Genomic DNA, 25271 nt, shown 5'->3' with positions numbered 1-25271 from the left:
TTTAAGATGTTTCATGTTACCAAGAGTGTCTGTCTGCCTTTCTGTTTGTCTGTCTGCCTTTGTTTGACTGTGGCTGAGCCCAGATGTCAGCTGGTATGAAGACATCTGTCCTGCCAGAGGTCTAAAAGCCTTGGAAGCTGTTTATCCCAGAGGATACCACTTGTCTGCTGATGACAGCCTGGATACCGAGCACATCAGGCACCAAGCGACTAAATCCCGTTGGATATAGACAAGATGGAGTGTTTTATGAAGGACTTTGGAGCAAGAATAGAGACAAAAACATTATATTCACAGGTACCTATGGCTTTTACCAACAGAGCCCCACCAAATTCAAACTAATGACAAAAGCTCAGACAAAAACACAAAATACAGAAAATCTCTCCTATAAAATAGCCCAAATTGTCGTAACTTTGATGTTACAACATGTGCCCAATCTTTGTTAAAACTGCTGCCATCGGGACAGTAATTTACACAAGAACAATGACTTAACCTCAGAAGTCCCAATCAGTCTTGTCAAATTATGCAACTTTTAAACAAGCTACTCTATCATACTGTATGATAGTATCATGGCTTGAGTGGTTCAGAGAAATGGGATTCATTGTCTTTGAAACGACTAGAGGAGCCTCAAGGCACAAGCCCTTGCTTTACCACAGAGTTAAAGCACAAAAATGTAATTATTGTCTTACACATCACTGAGACACAATGCTACTTAAAAGATAAAAACAGATGAAAGTCTTGTACAACTATTGCAAGCAGGGCACTAATTGGCCCCTTTGAACAACATAAACACGCACCAAATTCTGTACACAAATGTGGACAAACCACATCAGAAGCGCTTCAAGTGGATATCACCAAATGCAGAGGAATGCTGCTGAGAACCGTCTAAAGTGATTAAATGATGAGTGAGTCTTTGAGTGAAGTACGGCTCCATGCATTTGTCCTCAGCCACATCCTCCAGTTTGGCTCCAGCTTTTTTTCCATAAACAAGAGAGAACAAGCAGTGATTGACAGTCGCGTGAAGCATGTGGACCACAGCCATAACTAAATTGTAACAGCAGCTTGTGTGAGCTATGTGCTCTCATCTACACAACCACTAAGATTATTTATCCGGGGCTCAAAAATGTGACAGCGTTACACAAATATGGTATGTGCCTGACCACCACAGAGTGTACTTCATAATGCCTGAACAATGGATCAGAGCCATCACTCAATGAACAGTCATTCATTAGAGGTGATGTTATTGCTCTTTTGCCAATGAGTCACTTTGTACTCAACCTGCAGCTCTTCCTTTTGCCCTCAGGACTCTTGACTCTGACATGACCTGTATTTGGCACATGCATGACCTCAAAAAAGGGACAACTGTGAGAGTATTTCTGTCTGTGTCCGACTCCCATCATCCCAAGTGTTGCCCGTGGTCAGGCGGAGTTGCTCGCAGCCCCACACCCTTCATCAAGCAGCCCATTCAGTGCCAATCACAGGGCAATATAACTGCCAGAGTATTTACGGACTGATAGCCTCCAACAGAGGGAGGGTCTGCTGCATAGCTCTCCACCAGCAAGGGCCCCTAGGTGCCCATTGATGACAGCTATCATTCACAATGCAGAACAATGCTGGCAGATCTCAATGAAAGGGAAGGGGGATAGCTGATGTCTGCACTGATATCAAACAGTGTTGCTCAAAGGCTGCCTGGAAGCTAAACTGAAAGGGATGGGGACTTACTGTGATGGGATACATAGATAGTTGGATGAATATCAAAAAACAAATGTTGAAAGGGCAAGATCTGAACAACAACTCAGCAATGATGATGCAAAATAAAAGAAAAATATGAGCAGGCTTCAAGTTCCCTTGCTTAAATTGGCTTTATTAGCCATTTTCCCCAAAACTTGTCTCCTTCAGTGGAGGAATAAACATTAGAGCCAACATTAATCTTTTCTAAATATGTGGCAATGCAGTGACTTAAAGTGTGTGTGTTGCGGGTATAGACATGATATAGATGAAGTCGTCTCATAATAAGGTTCCTCTCAACACTACAAGTGAGACTGCTTCCCCTTGTCATGCACATTGTGAGAAGAAGTGGTGCCAGAACTCCTGCTGTATTTCTCGTACTGGAAACACAACAGATATCAGACAATGTTTTTATGTGCATTATTTATGTTTAGCTTGATATTTTAAAATGAGAACAACAATAAAAGTATTAAAATTTGGCAGCAGGATGAGCAACACTGAGTTTCAACAGCACTGTATATTTCTAAAGCCAAAACTACAGGGAAGAGATGTGTTTTCATTTTAGAAGATTCAATTATTTACTTTGGAACTGATAAAAATGTATTTTCAATGCATGTGTTTGATGTGTTAATGTTCTGGTCAGTCTCACACTGACATGTAAAATTATGGCTGTCAATTACAAATACATCTTACATCTACTGCCGATGGTGAAGGAAGCTTCAGTTGCACCAAATGTAACAAAAGTATCTCATATTTATATTTTATATTTTATATTTTATATCTAGTCAAGAGGAGCTCTAAATAATGCCACAAATTTGTTCTTCCTTAGAGAAGTTATGGTTGGGTGCAGAAGCATCTAGCAAGGTTCAGGATCTTAATGTTGTTTTCTCCTGGTCAGGAGTGAAGGATGCGGGGCATCGTACCCCACTTTATGCACCGGCCCTTGTTTCACCACTCCATGCAATGATCCTTCATTATGCGTCGGGGAAAAATGCAGCTTTGTTCTGACCACAGTGACTGATGAGCTGCTGCTGTGGCAATCATGGAGGGCAAACATCCTATCATACACAACATACATACAGTACATGAAAGCACTCAAACACGTCATTCAGATACATCATTTCATCCACTGAGAATATGGAGGATTAAAACCCAAATCAGATGGTTCTTAGGTGTTGATTCTGAGTCTACTACTTTTAACTATTTTTATATGCGTAATTTTACGTAAACCTATGCTGACTTTTTTTTTTGCAACACTGATCAGCCAACATGTTCCACATATGCTGTCAATCTTCTAAGAAGACCTCCATTAGGCCCATCAGGTCCTGCTTGTGTAGGTACCCAATGGCCTTAAGATGTGCTCGGCAGTACCTCATTTAGAATGCGTATTCATGGATCCTCTGTCCTTAAGATTAAGTCTTTCATTCAAGCATGAAGTATATCAGAAGTAAGCCAGGTCAGTTTAGCTACTTCAGAGTTCTCTGATCATATGGAGTGGCAGTGCTGGATTTCCCATGGCTTAATCATGAATCTTACAGTAGTCAAGCAGGGAGTGAACGCATCGTATGCTAAGAGGTGTCATGAAGCTACTTCTGTAGTACCAGAGAACTCCTGAGAAAAATGTGTGTTGATGGAGAAGCTGGTAAGTTAGAAATGAGCTGGCAGATATTGCTTGCTGGCCAGACAGCGTAAAGTCAGGTCTGACCATCATTACAAAATGGGACCAGGATTTTCAGTTGTCCCCGCAGTTTGAACTTGACTTATGCAACAAAAGTCTGTATCATCTAGGAGGGCCTAACTGGAGGAGAGATGGGTGATTATGGTAAAAAGTCGACACAAAGAGGAATTTCCCGTCGTGTGGTGTTATCAGAAAAACAACAGAATCCTCCACTGTTTTACTTCATCAGCTCAAATTCAACAATGGGGTTGCTGATAAAATACTTGGGCTGTTGGTAAAGAAGCCAGCTGCTGATATGAGGAGATTCCTATTCACTCGAAGCGAAAGGCGATCACTCAAGCAGAGTTCAGCGGGGAGGCTTAGAAAGCTGACTCAAGTGGATCAGTAAAATAGACTCCAGCAAAGAGCCAAAAAGGTGTTTTTAATCAAACGGCAAACTGCTAGCGGTTTCAATCAGTCTGTGAAGAGTTTTCATGATTCCTACTTTTACTGTGGCTATTTTTCAAATTTCATACTGCATCCACTAACAATGATGGAAGATCACAAAGATGAAAAGAAAAGACTGTGAAACACTGTGAGGATGTTGCTACTCACCATACTGGCAGCTGGGTCCGTTGAACCCTGCAGGACAATCACAAAGCTGGGTGGATCCCTCCCGACACCGGCCCCCATTGAAGCACACACCGTAGCTACACACAGCTGTACGTATACATGTGGACAGACGGGGTGGTAAGAGAAGAGAGACAGAAAAAAAATAGGTGAGCAAAGCCGAGACACCTGGCTGTTGCCATGAGATGTCAACATATGCAGTTTCAAACACTGACCTCTTTCTATCAAAGCCTTATCATCGGCATAAAGAAGAACCTTAATTCTCCTTCATTCACACTAACCAATGTAAGAGGAATCCACCACTTGGCTCTTTGAGCAGAGAGGCAGGCTTTTGGCCAAGTGAAAGAAATTTCTAAACTCCATTTTCATAGAACCAGCGTTTAACATGACTGGCAGTAGAAGCCTGTATGACTTTTAATGAAAAGTGGCCGCTTTCCCACAGTTTGAGAATGTTACCTGAGCATGACCTGGATTGATTAAGTGAACTTTTGATCATTTTCAAAAGCACTGATCATACAGATGTGCCTGTGTGAGTCAGGGGGTAAAAATCAAAGGGCCACAGGGTAAGTGTGGCTCATCCATCTCTTGGAGCCTGCGGCCCTGTGTCCATAAATCCCTGTAAGTCAAACTGCTCTCGCTCGTTAAGACGTGAAATTCAAAGAATCCAAGACATATAAACAGCGAGAGCCACTAGTTTGCACAGAACATTTGAATCCACCTCAAAGGTATACCATCACATTCCATACACTCACAAAACACTCACATTAATCACGACAGTCCTTCACCTAAAACTTCGTGTGTGCATGTACAGTACATGGGTGCTGGAGTCTGCCTGCCTGTATACTTATCTGATGTGTGTTGAGGCTAATATCCCTGTGAAGTAAGACAGCTGTTTAAGCCAGGCCTGTTGTTTGCACTCTCTTGAGCAGAGTACAGTGCTTAGTGATGACAGGTCCAGAGGACTGATGTCTATTATAGCTCCTCCCGACTGGCAACATGTGGACACTGGGAGTGAAAAAGCTAGGTCCTACTAATCACAAGAGGAATTTAACTGCCAGTCCTTTCCTCATATGATTGCGGAGACGTCCTCTGAATGCCAGTTTCACTGAGCATCTTCTGCCAGATATGCATTTTTCAGCCCATCTAATCCAACCAGAGGCGGCGTGACCAATCAGCACACCAGGTGCTGACGGTTCTGATACATTTATTGGCCATATATGGTCACAATGATGGGGTCAGTGCACCCAAGACAGGTCAAACAGTGTAATTTCAGCTTGCCCCCATCTACACATTTGAACTTTATCTTATCTTTGTTCTTATTGTTGCTATTTTTCCTGCTTTTATCACATGAACCTTTTATTGTTTTCTGTATACTGATTGTATAGTAGTAGCAAGTCTTCAACTGTCTTATTGTGCTTTCGTTTCTGGTTCATCTTTGGGGTTTTTATGCTGTTTTGCTGTAAAAACAATTTCCTTTTGTAAGAAAATTAAGGTCTGAAATGAATGGAACTGAAAAGGAAAGCTGCAAATGCGTATTACAGCTAGTGCTGAAACAATCTGTTCACTAATCATTCTGTCAATCAACAAAAAATGAAAAATAATGTAAGTTTTTAATATCGAGTTGATAAACAATCATTTAAGTAATTTATGAGATTAAGAGATTTGCTGCTTTTCTCTGTTTTATTCCCATTGTAAATTGAAGGTCTTTGGGTTTTAGACAGTTGGCTGATTTTTAGAAAAAATAAATAGACTGATTTCATTGATTTCTTGAAAAGAAGTGGTGGTTTTAGCCCTAGTCACATTTAATATCTACTCTAAATACTTTTAAACAGAGGCAACAGGCAAAATGCTCTGCTAAGGAAATGAGAAACTGTTGCAGGGTATAGAAAACATAAGATAGCTGAATGTGTATGTACAGCCTGGCTGCAACTATATCATGTCTGCCACGGAGAATAAGAATAACATGTCCAGACTAAGGAAGAGGACATGAAGAAGTGATCCCTAATAATCACAGATGAGCCCGAGTAATTTCATCCGTGTCTTTCAGTAGATTTACAGGGCTCCTTGGAGACCGGCGCTCAGCCTAAATATCCACCTGTCATCTGGCCCCATCCTCAGACACCTGCTCAACAGTTGGACCATCCAGTGCATGTACAAAACATGACATCCAGTTCCTCTAGGCTGTGTGGCTACCAAAGCTATGACACACTGCAGTACTTCATCATAAAAGTAGCATAACTACCCCCACCTCTGTGATTATCTAATGTGAAGGAATTTTGATGCAGTGAATGCAACAGATGACAGATGAGGAGAAAAAAAGGCATTACTCAGTGGTCAGGTTTAATTGCACAGTTTGAACTAGATCCAAATTGTTCAGGACAATGATATTACCACCAGCTGTGAGAGATCAAATTAATGAGACATTCCTAAATAGTGGGGAAAAAGCTCTAAATTAACTAAATCACAAGCAACACTGTAAAAGGTCAGGTGTCTCTCAGAGTCACTTCAGGGTAGCATGGCTAAGAGACAACAAGGGGAATGTACATTCCCCCTTCTGAGATGTGAGACACACAGGATTGTTGGCAGCTAACCAGGGCATTTTTGGGCCGCCCCCATCCTGAGCCCCTGCTTAATCTTCCCTGAAATAATTCCTTAATGTGGCATGCAGCGTGGCATAAAACTCACTCTCATCTGTCGCTGTGAATGCTCTCAACTCTATTACAAAGACACCTTCTCTGAGAGGATTAGAAGCTTCCACAAAAAGAAGAGACCGACAGAGCAGGGGTCAGCGACTCGTGCCGAGAAACTGAAAACCAACGAGCAGGTGTCACCCTTACAGCTTCTGAAGGGGATGACCACATCAACATAGAGGCAGCGATGTGTTTGTTTAGGCTCCATCGATCTGTTTAACCCCCAGAGTGCGACCCAGAGGGAGACCACATTTAGGGCAATTCACAGACACAAAGGCCTGCACTCAGGGCTCCGTTTGGTGCCATAATTGGTACGCGCAGAGCCGAGCACTGTATTTTGAGGCAACAAATCATGTTTTGCTTGGCACAGGAATGTGTCATTTCAAAGAGTTCCCGTGAAAACCAGGGCCAGCTATGTCAGATGATCTCTGACAGGTTTCTTTGAAAGATTTAAATACCATTTGAGCTAGACACTAGGTCAGTTTGACAAAGGAGGCACAATAATGCTTAGCAAAAATTTCTAGTAGTGTGCAAGACCATGCAATTAGAATATCTTGGGCATCTTTTCCTGCATCGTACATCATATTGAATGTCTCTACAACACACTTCCTTTCATCTTTATTTCCAAGTAGAGGGATGGAATATTGACATTTGGTCACATCACAAAGAGAAAACATGATGTTAAAAAAACATACCCTGATGTCACATAGTCAGTATATGGCCCACTACGTGATATATTTCCTCACTGTCCCTCTTTAATGTGCAGGAATTAGACAGGAAAATGGCATGCATATCACTCAGACTAAACTGGAAACATTTTGTATATGCAAAAATATATGAATGGACACAGGCCAGCTGAACATATAACGGATTTTCTGCAGCCTCATTTATTCCACCCTATACACCATTGCTTCTAACTGAAAAACAATTGCATTGGACTGAAGGTATTTTTACAAGTTGTACATACTGTATAACCTTTACACCTAAACTTAACTTTCCCCAACTTGACCAGTATAAAATTATGGTCTGTCTGTCTTAGACCATTTTCTTTCTCGATGCCAGCAGTTTGATAATATTGCCTCTATTTGGCATGGACACCATTAAAGGAAGATGAAGAGTCTAGCAATTGTACCTATGATAGTTTTCAACAGGAGTTCAAGAGGATTTGAAAACACTTATTCAAAAAACAAGCATCAGTTTTTAATTTAACACGCTGGCCACCCCGAATGATTCTTGTCATGGTGTCATGTTTGCTGGGCAGACTCATACTATATAAAGTGTAATTCTACAATCTGCTCTCATTACGAGTTCTTCCAGTTAGCAGGGATGGCATCAAGCAGACCTCAAGTTGTTGAGTAAACTAGTACTAGCTTTGCAGGGCAGCAGTTCCACACAAAAAAAAAAATGAGGTAGCTCAGTTTTGATTACTAGGATGACCTTACTTCCTTGCTGCACATTACCCATTAGATCAAAAGGACTATGTCAGTGTAACCAGGGTCAGTATGTTGATGGAACAAACCATTTTAATTACACCACAGTTTTGGTGTGTAATGCTCCATGTTATATCTCAGTTGGTTGATTTCAGTCTGGTTCTCTGTATGCGTCTGTGTCTGTCTATTTGTGTTCAGCTATGCATGATGCGGTCCCCATGACCGCTGACATAGTTGTTGCTGTGTTCCATGACACACACACACACACACACACACAGGAGACCACCCATGGACATACAGAAGACCCTTTCCTCTTTTCTGGATACTGGGCCTATTTCACATGTAGCTACCTTCGCCAGCCTGGTCCCACCACAAAAGGGGGCCAGTTCCTATTCAGCAGTTAACGAGGACAACAAACCAGAGGAGCCATTGTCCCTGCTCCTCAGCCCCTGTCACAAAGCTTATTGTTGCCGTCAATCAACATAACTGCTTGTTTCCACTCCCAGCTAACCCTGTCCATCCTCGCCCGGGCCCGTGGCTACTGGCTGAGGTAAAAGGTTTAACTCACTGATTGAGTGGTCCTCCAAATGTTTAAGTGGAGGAAGTCGCCATCACAAAGTCAAGAGCTCTTCACCTTCAGGAGAACCAGATAGTAATTGAGCCAATTGGAGTCTTTACAAAACACACAAAAGTCACCTCAGTTGAACTTGGGGATTTTTCAAACACTCCATTCTGCCTCCACAAGTCACCTGGCTGACTTTTTGTAGACAAGAAGTCGTTAGAGGTATTGTAAAACCTTTGAATAGATGTAGCTCTACAATCTTAAATAGGAAACTATTTTGATAATTGATTTATTATATTGCTCCAAAGTCATTTTTGAGGAAAAATGTCTCTGGTTCCAGCTTCTCCAAAGTAAGGATTTGCTGCATTTCTCTGTTTTACATTGCCGGTCATTTCTCCAGTTGTTACTGAAATCTACATGGTGTAATGTCACAGTGTTTCTGAAATTAAAGCATAGAACAAATGAATAATCAAGTTTTTTTTTAAAAAAAAGGAATCATCTAATCTAAATTTTTAACTCATCCAGCAGCCAAACACACTTGCAACGTTCTTTCAAAAAGTTCATCCCAATACTTTTGCAGAAGTTTCCGCAAACATGTTGCACTTGTGGTTTGCTTTGCTTTCACCTTCCGTCCAGTTCATCCCAAACCAGCTCCATGTGGTTTAAGTCTGGAGACTGTGCTGGTCTTCCACCACGTGAAGCCACCGTCTGGCTCTGTTCTTCTAAAGTTTTGGGTCATTATCTTGCTGTAGGATGAACCTTCTGACCAACCAGTCTGTCCTCCTTTGTTACCTGTCTTTTTCTCACCATTCTGACAGAAATATACAGTAACTTCCTGCATAACAGTATTGTACTAATAAAGCATGAGATGCTGTAGAAACACAGTTTGTTCAAACACTGCCTTTGTACAGACAGAGGGACCTGTGGGAATTGTTTGCGTTAACTTTCAAGGCTTAATTTACTTCCATTGCTGCAGGAAAGCTGTAAGTTAACCAATTTCTTAATTCCCGAAAAAGGCTGTCTAACATTTTATAGACTAAATGATTAATCAAGAAAGTAAATGCTGATTAATTGATAATGATATAAATAGTGAGTTGCAGCACTAATTTTCATTTCTGCGTATATGTATCCCCGTGACAGAACTGCAAGGGCTTTAGTTTGACTCTCCACTTTGAGCATTCTTTGTGTAATAATGCCGGAAAACAAAAACTCCAAATCCTAGATATTTGTAAACCACTCAGGAGCTCTGAATCAATGCTTTTGTGTGAATGGAAAACTCATAAACCTTTATAATTAGATGATAGTAGCCTGAAACAGTAAGATTGGGGGGGGTCCAAAATAGCAGAATAAAATGTGAAAATAACCAGACATTTGCTGTGCTGTGGTATATTCTTTCTCCAAATATGTGACTAATTATGCTAATTATGCAGCAAAGAATGCTGGAGAGCACAACAACTGAGTCTATGAATTGCAATATTGTAGGAGGACGGCAAAATCTGCACAATGGGTGGATATAGAGCGAGAGAAAATACACAGCTGAACTAAAGGAAGGACAAACTACTCAACTTGCAGCCACTTCTCAGCTACTGTGCGCGCTGCATCTACAACACAATTAGGCCCTCAATTCCACTCAACTGCCCCACAGTAACCATAGGTCATTAGCCTAATTACCCCACACTGACATTTTATTAGGGAACACACACAGAGCGAAAGAAGGAAGAGAGACAATAAGTGCCAGACACTAAATCACTATCTCAACACAAAGCGTTCCCATCTTCCCAATCTTCCCCTCATTTGTGGGTTTTCAGGGGATTTGCTTGAGCTGTAGATTTTGCAAAGCAGATTTTTCCTTTTGGATGTTTGAGGTGCTGCTGAAAACAGTCCCACAGATTGTATTGTGCTGACTGAGGTACGATACAAGTAGTGCATAGCAAAATGCGCAAGAGCGGGAGAGGGAGGATTGTGGTGTGAGCTTCCTTTTATCCTGGTTCAATGGCTCAGAGAAAAGGGTGATTAGTTTGTCCCATCTCAAAGTGCTGCCACGTCTTTGGTTACAGAGATAAAAGCCCTGCCTCACGTCGAAGAGAGCAGCCATTGTCACGCGAAAAGAGAAAGAAAACTCCTCGTCTACTTAAGTGAGGGGAGACACTGGCCAGTCCTGAGGGATGTCTCTTTAAGACATTTTTTTGAGTGTTTTAAAACAAACCAGACTCACTGGAGTAGACAGCGTAATGCTTCCTCGTATAATTTAATACTGTAACCTTCTCTCTGTAAACAAAGAGCTCTTTGAAGAGAGCGCTGATGCCATAATAAGACACTGATGACAGGCGCATCCAGAAGATCTTCTCCTGCTCCCCAGCCCAGCCACTTCCCATCAGAAGGCTATTTTAAAGAGCAACGTGTGTGTACTGGGGGTGTGAGGGCTGGGCATTAAGCACACAGAGTGTTTCCAGGCAGGGCATAGAGGACAGGGAAGTGGGAACTTACTAGTCTGTCAACCAGACAGGGGACAAACTGTTTACAGGAAGCCTTTGCCAAGGGTCGGTCTATGGTATGCAGGCTATGCAATCTGGATCACTGGCTGTAAAATCCCATCAAAGGAGGCTTCTTGGTCTCAGCGGTGCGAAGCTAAGCTCATCCACAAGGAGATGAGCTCCTGGCAGCTTCAGTTTGACCGACACAACTAACTGTCCGTACATGGACCCGTGGATCGGAGAGTTACGGTGGGGAGATTCATTTTTGTTTTTCTTTGTTCTTTCTGTGAAAATCAGGAGTTGGTCTCTGCTGATGGGTATAGTTATGGGGTCGTCACCGTGATTGGTCGGGGTAAACACTGGGTGGGCGTGTCGGTTTTCATTTCCATAATGCAATCCTCTGACCTGCACTGCCATGTCACACCTCTGAATGAGAAGAGTGGCGTGACTGTGTGGATGAGAGCCAAGATGTAAACATGGGACTACCGGTAGACGGGGGACATTTTGAGCTGTCCTGTGCACTGTAAAGTATTTAACAAATGCTAACTGCCAGACAGGGCATCTGTCTAAACTTCAGGAGCACTGCAGAGTCATGACCTCACTGAGATTGTAAATGTTTTTTCTTGAGCGCAGAACAAGGTACCACAACACAAATGTTAACTCTTAAACTCCTTCAGCACTGGGGAATTATTTTCCCAGAGTCCACATCAAAAACCTTGTGGGACTGCTGTAACAACACAAGTGCTGCGGACATGGTACTGACTGATAACATCTGCTGCGGAGCCCGGATGGGCAAAGCACCTCTTGACCCTTTTGACCTTTCACTGAAAACCTTTCATTCAGCCAATGGTGAGGTGATGCTTGAAGCATCCTTCCTCCTGCTGAGTCAGGAAAAGACATATCGCCTTTTAGTAAACATACCTACCTGCATATTCTCTCTGTTTCACACAAAAAGGTCGCAATCAATGAAAACCCTGAGAAATGTGAATTCCTTTTAGCTTTTTAAGTGGTAGACAATAGAAAATTATAAGGATTGAGGATACTTACGATAAAGACAACCCGCTTCTCCATTAAGTTGGGACCATCCAGGGCAACATTTGTGCACAGTCTGATAATCCTGTCTGTACACTTGTCTGTATGCTGTGTAGTACGCCGTCCTGTTAAAATGACAAGCATTGAGCTAAAAACTTTCAATCAAACTTGCTGAAGTGGCAATTATAAAAAAAATACAAAAACTACTAAAGCAATTCAAGAGCTGACAACATAAATGAGTTCTTGTAGTATTCCTTCATAAAACACTAGTGTGTGTGTGTGCGTGCGTGCGTTAGTGTGTGCGTGTGTGCGTGCGTGACCATACATATATAAATGAGGATTATTTGACTTAATATTTGGCACATATCATTCTTAATGTTTCATGTGGTTGAATATCAGTAGATTAGGAAAAATGAACATGTAATCCGTTCAAACGGCTCCCAGTCTTTTAAGGAACATGCAGTATAATGTTCGGCAAACATTTTCCCAGACTCTTAAGGCATCGTTTGAAAGTGTGAGACTGGCAGGCTCTACATCAGAGAACGCTGCCTATCCCTGTACTTTGGGACCCCTCTCATTGCTCCACAGCCATTACACATTGTGGGAACACGTTTTGTTTACAGTGAGTAATTGTGGCCTTGACGGCCTTCAAAGCAGCCCTTGACTTGGTAACGCAGTAAATAACGCGCAGAAAGCGAGTGTGAGCAGCACATCGAGAAACTCCTCAAACTGACTCAGAGAGACAGGCTAAAGTGTTAGCATTAGGACTCCCCTTCAAAGGAATGCTGGCTCCGGAGACGTCTGCGTGTTTAATAGATGGTAACCTCAGTGAAGTGGGGCTACACCTTGCACTTAACTGTATGAGAGGTTCAAAGCAGTGATTACAAGAGTAAGAGAGATGAAGAGGGAAGAGGAAGGAGGAGATCAGGGAGTCAGACCTCATCCTCTTTGATACTGTTTGGAGATGGAGTTAGATAAAGACTCATTCCCTCTCTGATAATTTCTTTTGGATGCATGACTCATGGAAACTACACAAAACCATTAATTAATGCTTTGTTGTAGAAAGATCTTAATCAGCAAAGCACTGCATCCCCTGCAGGTGAAGTGGGGAGTGTTTGTATACAGAGTCAGAGGTTTTGCCTGCAGAGAGAGAGGAATAGACAGGCCACAAATGAGATTTATTACTCACCTTCTCTCATATCCCATGCACCATGACTGCCCCACACAGCCTTGCTTCCACACTTTAACCATGCGTGTGAAGGCCTGCACACACGGCTGCCTCTGGGCGACCAGCGTCACCTCCCTCTCCACGCACACATTGGGCCTGGGACAAAAACAGCGGTAAAAATACTTAACGTGTCAAAATGTTCTGCAGTGTTTTTACAGATGTACAGATGGCAGTGGGGGGATTTATGAGCACTGTAAGAAATGGTGCAACAAAAAGATACATGGACAAAGCTTGAATAAGGCGATGTAATGCCTGCGAGGGCATTACCTGTGTTGAGGTGTAAGGCTGCTTATACTGTAGTATAATATATATATAGTCTAGTTTGGGGATTTTTAAAGACTTAAGGGGAATTCCTCAAAACATCACAAAGAACGCTGAGCAACAAAGCACAAGATACTACCTGTGGTTCAACTTAAACTCAATATTTACCTGAAATGTGTTACCACAAAGTCTTTTAGGGGTCTGTATGGACGTAAAAATGGGAAAAAAAAAATATTTCCTTCTTCTCACTCAAAAAGTAAAAAACAAAAAAAATCATAACCAGACAAGATCAAAATGTTTTAGCATATGAAATGCAACCTCGGTAACCAGTTACCACTTCACTACATAATATTTTCAAAATAAATGAATATAACAAAACTATGCCACAATCTCCTGGAGAATTCACATAAAACATTTACAGTGTTCTCGGTGGATATACGGTACAACATACATGTTTTCACTTGTGTGTATAGGAGACTTAACGTCAGCTGAAAGAAAGTTAACATTTTCACCCTGAGGTAAGAAAAAATAAGCCTTCAACTGTGACGTTTTGCCCTTCTTACACATAGTCTGTCTGGGTTAACAGGCTGTGGTTCCACTGGTGTCTTCACACCATTCGCTGCACCACACAGAATCTCAGACAAAAAAGTGCAACGCGATCTCTGAAACATTTACTCTTTTGGTAACTCTCCAAGGACAGACGGGAAGGCTCGGCATATGGAGATCAGCAGGAATCTGGAGACAACATCCAGCTGCTGATCTGACAAACAATAGTAATCACTATCACCTCCACCTGTACACATAATTGCATATGAAACACTAACTCTTTGTAGCAGGTAACAGCAGACAAACTCTTCTCACATAATTCAAGCTTCTTATTTATTATTTTGGGGTTTAGAATACCTGTTATAATTGAATGGCTATTCACTTTGAGAGGCTTAAAACAAACAGCCTCTGAGAGTTAGGAATGCAGTACACACCATCCGCATGGAGCCAATATATAATCATTTAAATTACAGTGATATTATGCATGGATGCAATTAAAGACCGTGATAAGAGTGGACAACATCATATTGATTATATCAGCATTTACAAAATAGATCTGTCCTCCCGCTGCTTTTTGATACTTCTGAAAGAAGAGGAAAACACTTCACAAGCCTCTGTTCTCTGCCTCTGGTTGAGTCTTTGGCACAAGTTTGTGCATGTGCAGGTGAACCAGGAGTTTTCTCAAGCTCAAACTTCAAAGGAAATGTGAGGCTGTAAAGACGTCTTAGTAAAGATGAAGACTAAACATCATCTCTATAGAATCAGCGCACTAACTAAATGTAAGTAAGTTACAAAACGTAGGAAATATGTTACTCACATGTAGGGTTGCAGATTGTTGGCGATGCCATAACGCAATGTGTGAGCCTCTTTGATAAATATTAGGAACAAAGAAAAAATAATACCATCCATTTTCCTCTTCTTGGATTAGACTAAAGTTTTAGAAAAAGTGTGAGTTAATGGAAAACTCATTCATGGGTATAACTCAGACGTTTACAAAACAAAAAGCACCTGATAAATAAACAACCAAATAAAGAAATCCAAGCGGTCTGGAGTAAACTTAAAAGGCGCGTAAATGATCTTCCGCGTGGAAATGACCAACACTAACGCAAAATGACATGGCCATCACATGCCGCGTGTCTCCTCGCTCTCAGCCGATGTGTGACACTGACTGAAAACTGCAGCTCACCTACGCTTCCTCACTGCAGATGTTGGACTGACGGCCAAAAGACTCGCAGGGGCTGAGCGCTTTCTGCCTCCCTCCATTGACTTGGTAATGATGGCAGGGGTTTGGAGAGGCGGGGGGGGTGCAAAGAGTCCCGTCTATTATTCAGAGCTTCAGCAGCTTCTGAAACCCACACAGGACACCCCGCAGCCTGCAAAAGTACACCGACAAACTAAGAGACTTGAAGACAGAAAGTTTTTCTTCGGGTTTAGATTGAATTAGTAGCTTTAAAAGTCACAACGAGCAACCCCGATAATAATTTCCTTATAATGTTTCCTCAGGGACCTGTGCTTCCATGTTTGCTACTTGGGGCATTTTCTGGCGTGATTGTATTTAACTAGAGACTATTTATACGATGATATTCACTCCCTCCAACCATGTGTAGTTTACTTGGTTCAATGAGCGGCAAGTAATGACGAAAAGAGAGCGCGTAAAAACTGTGCTGCACCGAACAATTACTGCGCACACGGAGCTTTGACGCACGGAGGTCTGCGCGAAGGATGATGCTACTGGTGGCAGGTAGGACCATCCAGGAAAACGGAGTGAAACACTGTCGCCTATGGAGCAACAGAGGACGTTCGGGGTTGAGGCAGAGGGAGGGTCTGAGGCAGCTGGTGGGTACTCTGCGGGGCAAACAGCTGATGGTGCGGTCAAAAGGGTCAGCCGCCAGGACTGACCACTGCTGCTCCCCGAACAAAGCTCTCATTGCTCGCATGTGTGTTCATGACCCAAAAGAGTCCCCGGGTCACCGCGGTCCGTGCGACCACCGAGGGAAGCGGCCAAGCAGCATGGTTTTTTTTTGTTGTTTTTTTTTAAAGTAGATCAGGGGCTCTCAGATCGATCGGAACTTATACAAGATGTGTGTTGCCAAAGCTGGGACACAGGACGAGAATCATTCTTTCACTGCAACTAGCAAAGTGAGTCATACAGTGACCGAACTGCTTTTGTTTGTTTATCTCTGGGGACTAAAACACCTACTATATCCATCTGTTGGGAAGAAAAAAACCTCACATGCATGCTTTTTAAGTTTGGGTGCACCAAAAAAAAAAACAACTTTGTCGTTTATGCCAGACAAGTTGGATCATTCTACATTTCTCCATATTAATACAATTTGCTTTCACCTCTCATACAGTATTTAGCTTATCCCATCCACTGTGTATCTGCACGGGCAGGCCTGAGCTCATTGCCGAGGGCGGGAGAAGCTCCCGAGCAAGTCCTGAGCTGACACCTTGTGGCTAAAAATGAGAATTACGCGCCACAGTCTAGTATGACAAGGGTCCTGCACATGATGCAACGAAGAGACCTCAACAAACATTAACATGCGGGTCGGAAACGACAGGAAGTAGTCACGCAAAACGAACTTTGCACTGCCCCAGCTACAGCCAGGCGAAGAGGCCAAATAGCCAGCTTGATTTTATAGCTCGTGTCACGTTTTACACCGGTAAAGTAACTTTACGACGCTCCCTAGTCGCCACTTCCCACACGACCCTTGCCCCTCGCCGTGTTGCTCGCCGCAGTGCTGTAGCATGCAGCGGGTGACGACAGGAGGGCTGCGCACGCTCCGACAGAGCCACATTATCAGCGACCTGCTCGTACATTTGCCGGGGCCCGTGGCTCGTCGAAACATGTCGTCGTCTCCGGTGAAGCGGCCGGTTTCCTTGCTGGGAACCATGGCGTTCGGCGGCCGAGCTGACGCCGAGCAGAGCCTGGCGATGGTGCAGACTTTCCTGGGGAGGGGGCACAACCACCTGGACACGGCCTTCATGTACGTGGATGGGAAGTCAGAGACGGCCATAGGGGGCATGGCTCTCCCCAAAACAGGTATATCAGGGGCAGAAATGCTGGATTCGCCTAGGTGGCCTCACCGAGGTGTCCCTCGTGAGACACCGTACCTGCTGGTTGGCAGAGGGCGCCACCTTGGAATTATGGGAACCAAAAATGACCCAAGACCGCTGTTAAAATGACTGTTTTAGGGATAAAACCATGAACCATAAACCATGTTGGTCCCTTGGTGTGATTTGCCTGAGGTTCTATGTGAATTTAATAACTTGACACATACAATAAAAACAGTTAAAGCAATTTGATAGATCACAACTATGATAAAACAGAACGCAAACACGCTAAAAGACCAGGACCACAAGAGTGGAGGACCTGTCATAGCTGATACTTGAGTGGTTCAAATTTCTATAAAAAAAAAATTGAGATTAATTAAATTTGTAGACCTAAATGATACAGAGTTAACATGGGGATTTGGGGCCCCTGGACAGTTGCCTGCTTTGCTGACCTGGTAATCAGCCTTGGATTAAACTTTTTGTTTTGGGAGACTATATATTTTATTTGTAAGGGACCATGTAGAATTTTAAACATAAATCTTACCATTTGATATGTTGTACCAGATGTGGCATAAAGCTAATGTTTATCTGCAGGTCATAATTGAATCATACACACAGTGACAGACCAGCACCAAACAAAAAGGACACACAAGAGACATGAAACACCCCCACTCCGGGGCTGTAAATGCCCATGTCTTTCAAACCCCAACACCTCCAGCTGTAATGCAGGCTTTCTGTTTGAACCAGTAAGGGGAAAAAAGGCCTAGCCGATATAACCTTGAAATCGGTTTGCGCAATCGGTGTAACATAACGCACTCTGTTACAGAGTTTGTATAATAAACGCTCACCATTCTGGCAATGTTTTGATGTCAGGCTTGTGCCTGCAAAAGAAGAAAATCCCCATCTCTGTTTGCTGCAATAAGCCGTCAGATGTGGTATCTTTAATTAATTGTTCCTGTTTGACAGTAAGCATCGCCACCAAGGCCAACCCCTGGGATGGGAAGACGCTGAAGCCAGAGAGTGTGCGCTCCCAGCTCGAAACCTCCCTTCAGAGGCTGCGAACCGACTGTGTGGACCTTTTCTACCTCCATGCCCCTGACCACCAAAACCCCATCCAGGATACTCTAAGGGCCTGCAATGAACTCCACAAAGAGGTAAAGAGACCAGAGACCTTATTTTCTCTGAGTTAAAAGTTTGAACATGTTGCTGAGACCTTTCCTGTACCACAACTCACCAAAAAGCCAATATTTTTCTGCAGTCTATAAATTATAAAATCAGTTGATGATAATATACCTGTCATGTTCAGATACTATTAGCCTACTTGATAATGTTTCAGTAAATATGATTCAGTGTTAAAAAAAAAAAATGACCCTCAGGGAAAATTCAAGGAGTTCGGCCTGTCAAACTATGCATCATGGGAAGTGGCTGAAATTGTGTGCCTCTGCAGACACAACAACTGGATCGCTCCCACTGTTTATCAGGTATTGTGGCACTTTTTAAGACAACACTATAGTTTCATCTCCAATCAGCCATGTCATCTTAGAGTAAACCGGCCTTTTAATATACCATCTGTCATGTTTCATACCTCAGTATGAAGCATCTTTCAGAGCATTCAGAACTCAGTGTGTTTAATTAAATTTGACCTGTCTTTCTTTGCTTTCTAGATTTTCACTTTGATTTAACCTCTTTGACTGTTATTTGCATCCTAACTTCAACTCTTACAACCTTTCACAGGGGATGTACAATGCCACTACAAGACAGGTTGAGACAGAGTTGCTGCCATGTCTGAGATACTACGGAATGAGATTCTACGCATACAATCCCCTAGCAGGTGCTGTTCATCTGCTTTGTGTCCTGCACCGTACAGTCAGCATTTAAAATGTTTTATTCAGAAGATACTCATGACTGGTGATAAATGTCTCGCCTCTCATGGGACATGACATCTAATGTCACATTATGTTGTGGTTTGCTAGTAGCTTGGTTCTGTGGATAGTCAGTCACCTGGTCAGTCCACCACTTTGCTCCAGACTGAACCCCCTCAGCAACTCTTGGGGGGTTTGCCATGAAATTTTGTACACGCATTTATGATCCCCACACCATGAATCCTAATGCTTTGGTGATTCCCTGACTTTTTTGCAAGGACCACCAGCAGGTCAAAGTTTTTACTTATCCTGAGAAATATCTCAACATCTACAGTATAACTTGGCACAAAATCCAGCACAGACATTGATGGTCCCCAAAAGATGAATCCTAATTAATTTTCCTTTGGAGTGAAATGTCTTAACAACTATTGGATGGATTTCAATGAAATTTGGTTCAAATATACAGTATGTCGTCCTCGGACTTGGTCCTCCATGACTTTTGGGATTCCTTATCTTTTCATCTAGCCTTATCATTGTATTGTATTGTATTTGTCAAGTCCTTTGGTTTATACTGGAAAAACAATCAACTTTCCCATCAGCCTCTACTGTACTTTATGCTGAACACTAATTAACAAATGTTAGCATGCTAACACACTAAACAAATGGTGAATGGTAGTATACAATTTACCTGCTTAACATCAGGATGTTAGCGTACTGACATTAGCATTCATTGTAGCTCAAAGCACAGCTGTGTCAAACTAAGTACAGTACCCAAGTAGAGCTTCTCAGACCTGGCAGTAGACCCCTAGTGTCGTTTTTAACTGTAATATTTTCATAAAATGTTGCATGGAAATCCTTCATTTTGAATGAGTGACAGCGTTGAGCACATAAATAGTAGAACCAAGACAACTGTAGCTTGAATTCTGAAATTTCTCCTCCTCCGCCAGGGGGCCTTCTGACAGGCAAGTATCATTACGAAGACAAAGATGGTTCCCAGCCTGCAGGACGATTCTTTGGTAACAACTGGGCCGTAGCATACCAGGACAGGTAAATGACCTGCAGTTTGTTGTTTTTTTTTGAGATTTTCCTCAAGAACAAGCGAGGTGTTTTATGTTGTTGCATATTATGCACTGTGTGCACATTTGTATTTTGATAAAGCAAAGAAAGGAACTGAGACTGTCCTTTCCTGTGTAAGATACTGGAAGAAAAGTCAGTTCCAGGCCATAGATGTGGTTCTAAAGGCCTTGGAGACAGTGTACGGCTCAGAAAAACCCAGCCTGACTTCTGCTGCCATGCGCTGGATGTACCACCATTCCCAACTTAAGGTACCTGCTGTGCATGGAAAGCTGCAATGACTTGAGATTATGTTCTGAGAGTTGTTAAATTGGGGGAGTTTACAATATACAACATTTTTTTATCAAAACTTTAAATTTATGGGGGGTAAGTGGGCACAGTATCGTTCTCTCAACAATATTTTATATTTTTATGCATTTTCTGAACAAACATTGCTCCTGCCCAGGCACCCTATTCAGACTGTAGACCTTTTTAACTATTTTTGTTTTTTTTTTATCATGCAGTATTACATATCTCCAAACTTGAAACACATTTGTCAGGACTGCATTAATAGGTGGTCAAGCATAGCACTTTATCTTTAAATAGATTATATAATGATACTGCAGATGTTGAGCACCTGCCTTTGTATGATAATTGTCAGTTATTTTGTTTTAATTTTTCATTGAGATTTAGTTTTGGCCATATGTTATAGTTAGATTCACATATAATTAAAGGAATCAGTACTTTTAATTATATGGACATATTCAATTGCCCAAAATTTGTTTGGATATTCATTATCATTTTACACAACTACTTCACGTCAGCTGGCCAGTTTTAGAATTATAGCTGGTCATGACTTGCAGGCGGATCATTTGTTTAGGCTAAAGTCTTAAGTTCGTTTACCACCTGAAAGTGTCTGGTCAGTCTTTGTACATCTCCCCTCAATACTACAGAGTCAAAGGTTGAATTGGTGCTTAGCTGGAAAATGTTATGTGTCAACTTGAAATGAAACGCACATTAATCAAAACCATGTCGTGGTTCGACGGTGTAATTTTTCTCTCGACTGCGGTCTCATCTGTGGTTACAGGGTGATTTTGGAGATGGAGTCATCATCGGCATGTCAAGCATGGAGCAACTTCAGCAGAACTTGACTGCTGCAGAGGAGGGTCCTCTGGATGAGAGAGTGGTCGCTGCCTTTGATGAAGCCTGGAATCTTGTAGCCCACGAGTGTCCGAACTACTTCCGATGAGGACGCCCTTCTCACTGCAGAGCCAAAATCTCCATTACAGTTGAATCAAATATCATTTTACGTTTTTACAGAAAACAGAGGGGCTAATTACTTAAATTTACCTTTTTCCTGAAATCACACTTGAAATTTTCCATTGTGTAAATTTAAAAATGACAAGATATTTTTTCAGTGAGAAATAACTTTTTCTGGAGCCTGACCAAATTAAACTGTTACATTAAAAAGAAAACAAATTTTTGTCATATCAACAAGATGTTTTTCTTACACATAACATACATCAAATGGGTTGGTCTAACACATGAAACAGTATGTGCTTATTTGTTTTGGCTGAATGGCAAAGTACTTGAATACAATACAAAACCTTTTTCATGTTAACAAATCTTGACAAAACAAGTGGCATCAAGATGATTACATTTACAAGATTGTTGAGTCTTGACTCCAGTCATCAGTGTGAGGGACAGAGGTTCATGTTTTGGGGTGAAAGGACACATGAGAAAGATTTAGAGTCCAGGGGGTAGCACAGGCGGTCAGGACTAATGGTTTCAACATCAATGTCCCTCTGGTGTTGAGATTGACAAAAAAAAAAAGACTTTTGAAAATGTGTGTGCAAGCCCCTGCCCATGCAGATGTTTTATTCTGCATCATCCTCATCATCATCATCTTCATTCTCGTGCATAGGCTCTTCCTCACCAGCAAAGTTCTCAAAGTCGCTTGTTTCTGAGTTCCACATACATTTGATCTGCACCTTGAATTCTGCCATCTCGATACCAAAGAGTTTCTGTGGACAAAAAGGGAGCCAGTTTGAACAGCCTGTCAAACGCAACACAACACTGGTTTGTCCCTGTAAACATCTACCGAAGTCAAACAGTCAGGAACTCACCAGGATACGAGCTTGCTCAGGAGACAGCAAATCTCCTTCCTTACACACTTCATGGTCCTTCAGTAGTGTTACCACTCCTAGAAGAACAGTAGAAAAAACGTGACTGTTACATCCAACTGATATGAAACACAGACTGTAAAAGTGCCAATGGTAGGTTTTCTCATTAGTTTCTCTCACACGTTAACATTATTAAATCTTGCCTTTCTTGAGAGCAGTGGGGAGTCCCAATTGCCTCAACTGGGGCTCCATTGAGTGAGGAAACTGTTCCAGGGGTCCCTCATCCAGAGTGATGTCCATCTGTGCCTGGTTGCCGGCCCGTGCATAGTCCGTCTCTTTGAAATGGTTGAAATACCTATCAAGAGAAAACATAATTTAGAAAATTTATGAGCAATATATGATTTATCACTTCAACCATGGTCTGTGAGGTGATACTTACTCTTGTACCTCCTCCTTTGTTTTATTTGTGAATAGTACACCCACTTCTCCTCGTAGATACTTGGTGACCTGCATATTATCGAAGGCAATAAAGATTTCAAGTATATGTAATAGGTAATTGCAGTTATCGGGATATTTTCTAGACACCGGTCTTTAAGATCTCGCCTACCTTGTGCAAATTATCTTTGTATTCGTCTGTTTGCCCTTTACCCAAGGCAATCATCATGACTTTATTTTTGCCGAAGAAGAATCTGTGGAACAGAGAAGAGTGACACCTGTTGACACCTGTTAAAGGGGTACACCAATGTTTAGTTTTGAACCCAAATAAAGTTGGGCGAATTACAAAATGCAAAAAAAAAAAAAATCGAAGCAGAAGAAGCCAAGATAACCTGACTTTTAGTCTCCAATATGGGTCAAGCAATCTACAATTCCTCTAATGCAACTTGATAGAGTTTTAAATTACATCCTCCCTGAATGGTAAATGCCCACGTCCTTAAAATTATGTCTCCAGTTATTAACACAAACAGTCTGATGTAAATTTGTAGGCTCCAAGACAACTCCTGATGACATTATCAGGGTTGTCCTGTCAAACTTTAAAAAAAGCTCCCTCCAGGGCAACGCAACACATTATACAATGGTTTTCACAGGCATGTTAAGAAAACTGACCTATGTGTAAAATCAGTGGAGTGCCCCTTTAATACATTGAGGTGTCAAACCAGCAAGCTGGTTCAGATGCCATTACCTGCTGTGTTTCCATGCTGTCCTGATGTCTTTCAGCTTGTTGTTCCTCATATTGGCCACAGAGAATATGAACAAGTTTCTGTACGTCTCCACACATTTCCGTAACTAAAAAGACAAAAAGGAGGAGAATTTGGGGTGAAACATGTCAACAGCTTCAGCAAACTCTAATTAACATAGTATGAATATAGCTGACAGGAGACCAAAGCAGAAAACACTCACCTCTTCGATTAATTTCTGTTTTAACTCCAGTCCTTTCTTGGCTGTCTTCGTTAAAGAAACTGAGGGGAAGATCATGTGAAAAAAGGTAAGTCCGTTAGCAATGACTTAAACCGATTTCAGTCAGTAAGTGTTATAGGATCCCTGTATATCTTTAGCCTCCGATTCAGATCTTAAGCTGAAAGTTAAGGGAAACTAAAATTAAATGACTGAGCGGCTGATTCTTCGTTTTTTGATCCATTTTTTTTTGAGAAAGGGTTTTAGACGTCCTAGTTAAAGCGTTAGAACTGTTTGAAATCCACTTTCAGATTTGCGAAACATTCATTTTATTAACGAGAGCAAAAAGGGGGCGATTTCGCTCATTTCATCCCCTCCAGATCACATCAGAACAGGTCTAGATCAAAAACCACTCAATTTAGACTTGTCAAACCTGGACCACATTACATCAGAGAAGCTGAAGACTTTTTAAAACACAGTTTCAGATTAGTGGAATCTGTGTATCAAAGGCTAACTTCAGTGTAATGTGTATATTCACTGCTATTCCCCTTATTAGGAGAAGCTAACGTTAGCTTGTTTCCTCACTTACGTTAATTTTTTGTTGTCGCGGACAGCTGCCACATACAGGCAAGCGGTTAACATGAGCATCCGCCCGATGTGTTAGTACATAAAACAATGTGAACGGATATTTTCTTACTTTTCTTGTCCCTCTTTGACTTCGGCATGGTTTCCTCTCACGATGGCAGGGCAGCAGACGCACACGTGAAGTAAAAGGACCCCAAATGTTTCTGTTTGGTGAAGCTGACCGCGAGGTGCCTGAGTCAAAATAAAATAAAATAAAATAAAACAATGTCTTTTTAACCGAAATATTAGTGACTCATCGGTGTCGCTGCTATGCTGTAATTTACTGCTGCTCCTAAACAAATTTATATATAAGTTGAGTTGAGAGTCATGCTAGCTTTGTTTTGTTTGTTTTAAACTAAAATTACTAAAATGTTTTTGATAAGATCTCCTGTCTGTGTGCAGTTGTCTGCCAGATAGCAAAAATGAGCTAAAACAGCCTAAAATAACAATATTTGGTTTCAGACACCGGCATGATTAAATTGCAAATGATGACATTGCATTTCACCTATTTTCAGGGACAAAATTTTCATTAAAACCACATTTTTTGTGCATTTCTAGCTTCTGCTAATTTATTTTGCATGCGTATCCCAACAGGGTGGCTGTCATCTGTGTGAAGTAATCGGGATTATGAACGGATTAACCCGCTAAGGGTCTCCTGAGCCAAAGCAGCAACATGCAAGTATATGGCACAGTCAAGAAACAAATTTAGAAACTGCTCAAAGATCCGTGTATAGATGATCCATGGGCCATTTTGGAAGTTCTTCCCTTGGCTGCGTCTAGGCCTTTGAGACCCTTTTTCAATTTATATTCTAGAAACACACTTGCATTTAATGTTGTATGTTAATGTACATACATATGAAAAATATCGTCTTTATGGTCAGGAGTCCTAGGGCAATTGCCCCTTTTGCCCTTTGAGTGGCATTATAAT

At 41.8% G+C, this 25271-nt stretch overlaps 3 protein-coding genes across 4 annotated transcripts in view; 1 reads left to right on the top strand and 2 right to left on the bottom strand.

Moving 5' to 3' along the window:
* The window catches only part of megf6b (multiple EGF-like-domains 6b), a 62677-nt gene extending 46514 nt beyond the window's left edge, over positions 1–16163 (bottom strand). Inside the window, exons 1-5 of the mRNA XM_040159002.1 lie at positions 15906–16163; positions 15053–15153; positions 13390–13524; positions 12216–12325; positions 3998–4102 (exon numbers count right to left, since the gene is read on the bottom strand). Of these exons, the coding sequence (XP_040014936.1) occupies positions 3998–4102; positions 12216–12325; positions 13390–13524; positions 15053–15153; positions 15906–16163 (709 nt within the window). The remainder of the gene's footprint in view (positions 1–3997; positions 4103–12215; positions 12326–13389; positions 13525–15052; positions 15154–15905) is intronic.
* A 535-nt stretch (positions 16164–16698) lies between these two features.
* Positions 16699–21692, top strand: akr7a3 (aldo-keto reductase family 7, member A3 (aflatoxin aldehyde reductase)). Its single transcript, XM_040159472.1, has 7 exons — positions 16699–17278; positions 18256–18443; positions 18666–18770; positions 19024–19120; positions 20099–20198; positions 20347–20476; positions 21292–21692. The coding sequence occupies exons 1-7, from the start codon at positions 16984–16986 to the stop codon at positions 21451–21453; spliced, it is 1077 nt and encodes a 358-aa protein (XP_040015406.1). The 5' UTR covers positions 16699–16983; the 3' UTR covers positions 21454–21692.
* mrto4 (MRT4 homolog, ribosome maturation factor) lies at positions 21676–24521 on the bottom strand. 2 transcript variants are annotated; one of them, XM_040159474.1, is made up of 8 exons: positions 24309–24413; positions 23726–23784; positions 23508–23611; positions 22935–23016; positions 22767–22834; positions 22531–22682; positions 22331–22407; positions 21676–22228 (listed from the first exon to the last, which is right to left on the bottom strand). In XM_040159474.1, the coding sequence occupies exons 3-8, from the start codon at positions 23555–23557 to the stop codon at positions 22082–22084; spliced, it is 576 nt and encodes a 191-aa protein (XP_040015408.1). In that variant the 5' UTR covers positions 23558–23611; positions 23726–23784; positions 24309–24413; the 3' UTR covers positions 21676–22081. The 2 variants fall into 2 exon arrangements, with proteins under 2 accessions (XP_040015408.1, XP_040015407.1); XM_040159473.1 differs by lacking the exon at positions 24309–24413 and adding an exon at positions 24417–24521 and having other exon boundaries at positions 21695–22228.
* Between the last annotated feature and the right edge of the window lie 750 nt (positions 24522–25271).

Source organism: Xiphias gladius, chromosome 21 (assembly GCF_016859285.1).
Source record: "Xiphias gladius isolate SHS-SW01 ecotype Sanya breed wild chromosome 21, ASM1685928v1, whole genome shotgun sequence".
Classification (NCBI taxonomy): domain Eukaryota; kingdom Metazoa; phylum Chordata; class Actinopteri; order Istiophoriformes; family Xiphiidae; genus Xiphias; species Xiphias gladius.
Note: the sequence above shows the minus strand (reverse complement) of the source record. Positions and strands in the feature narration are given on the sequence as shown.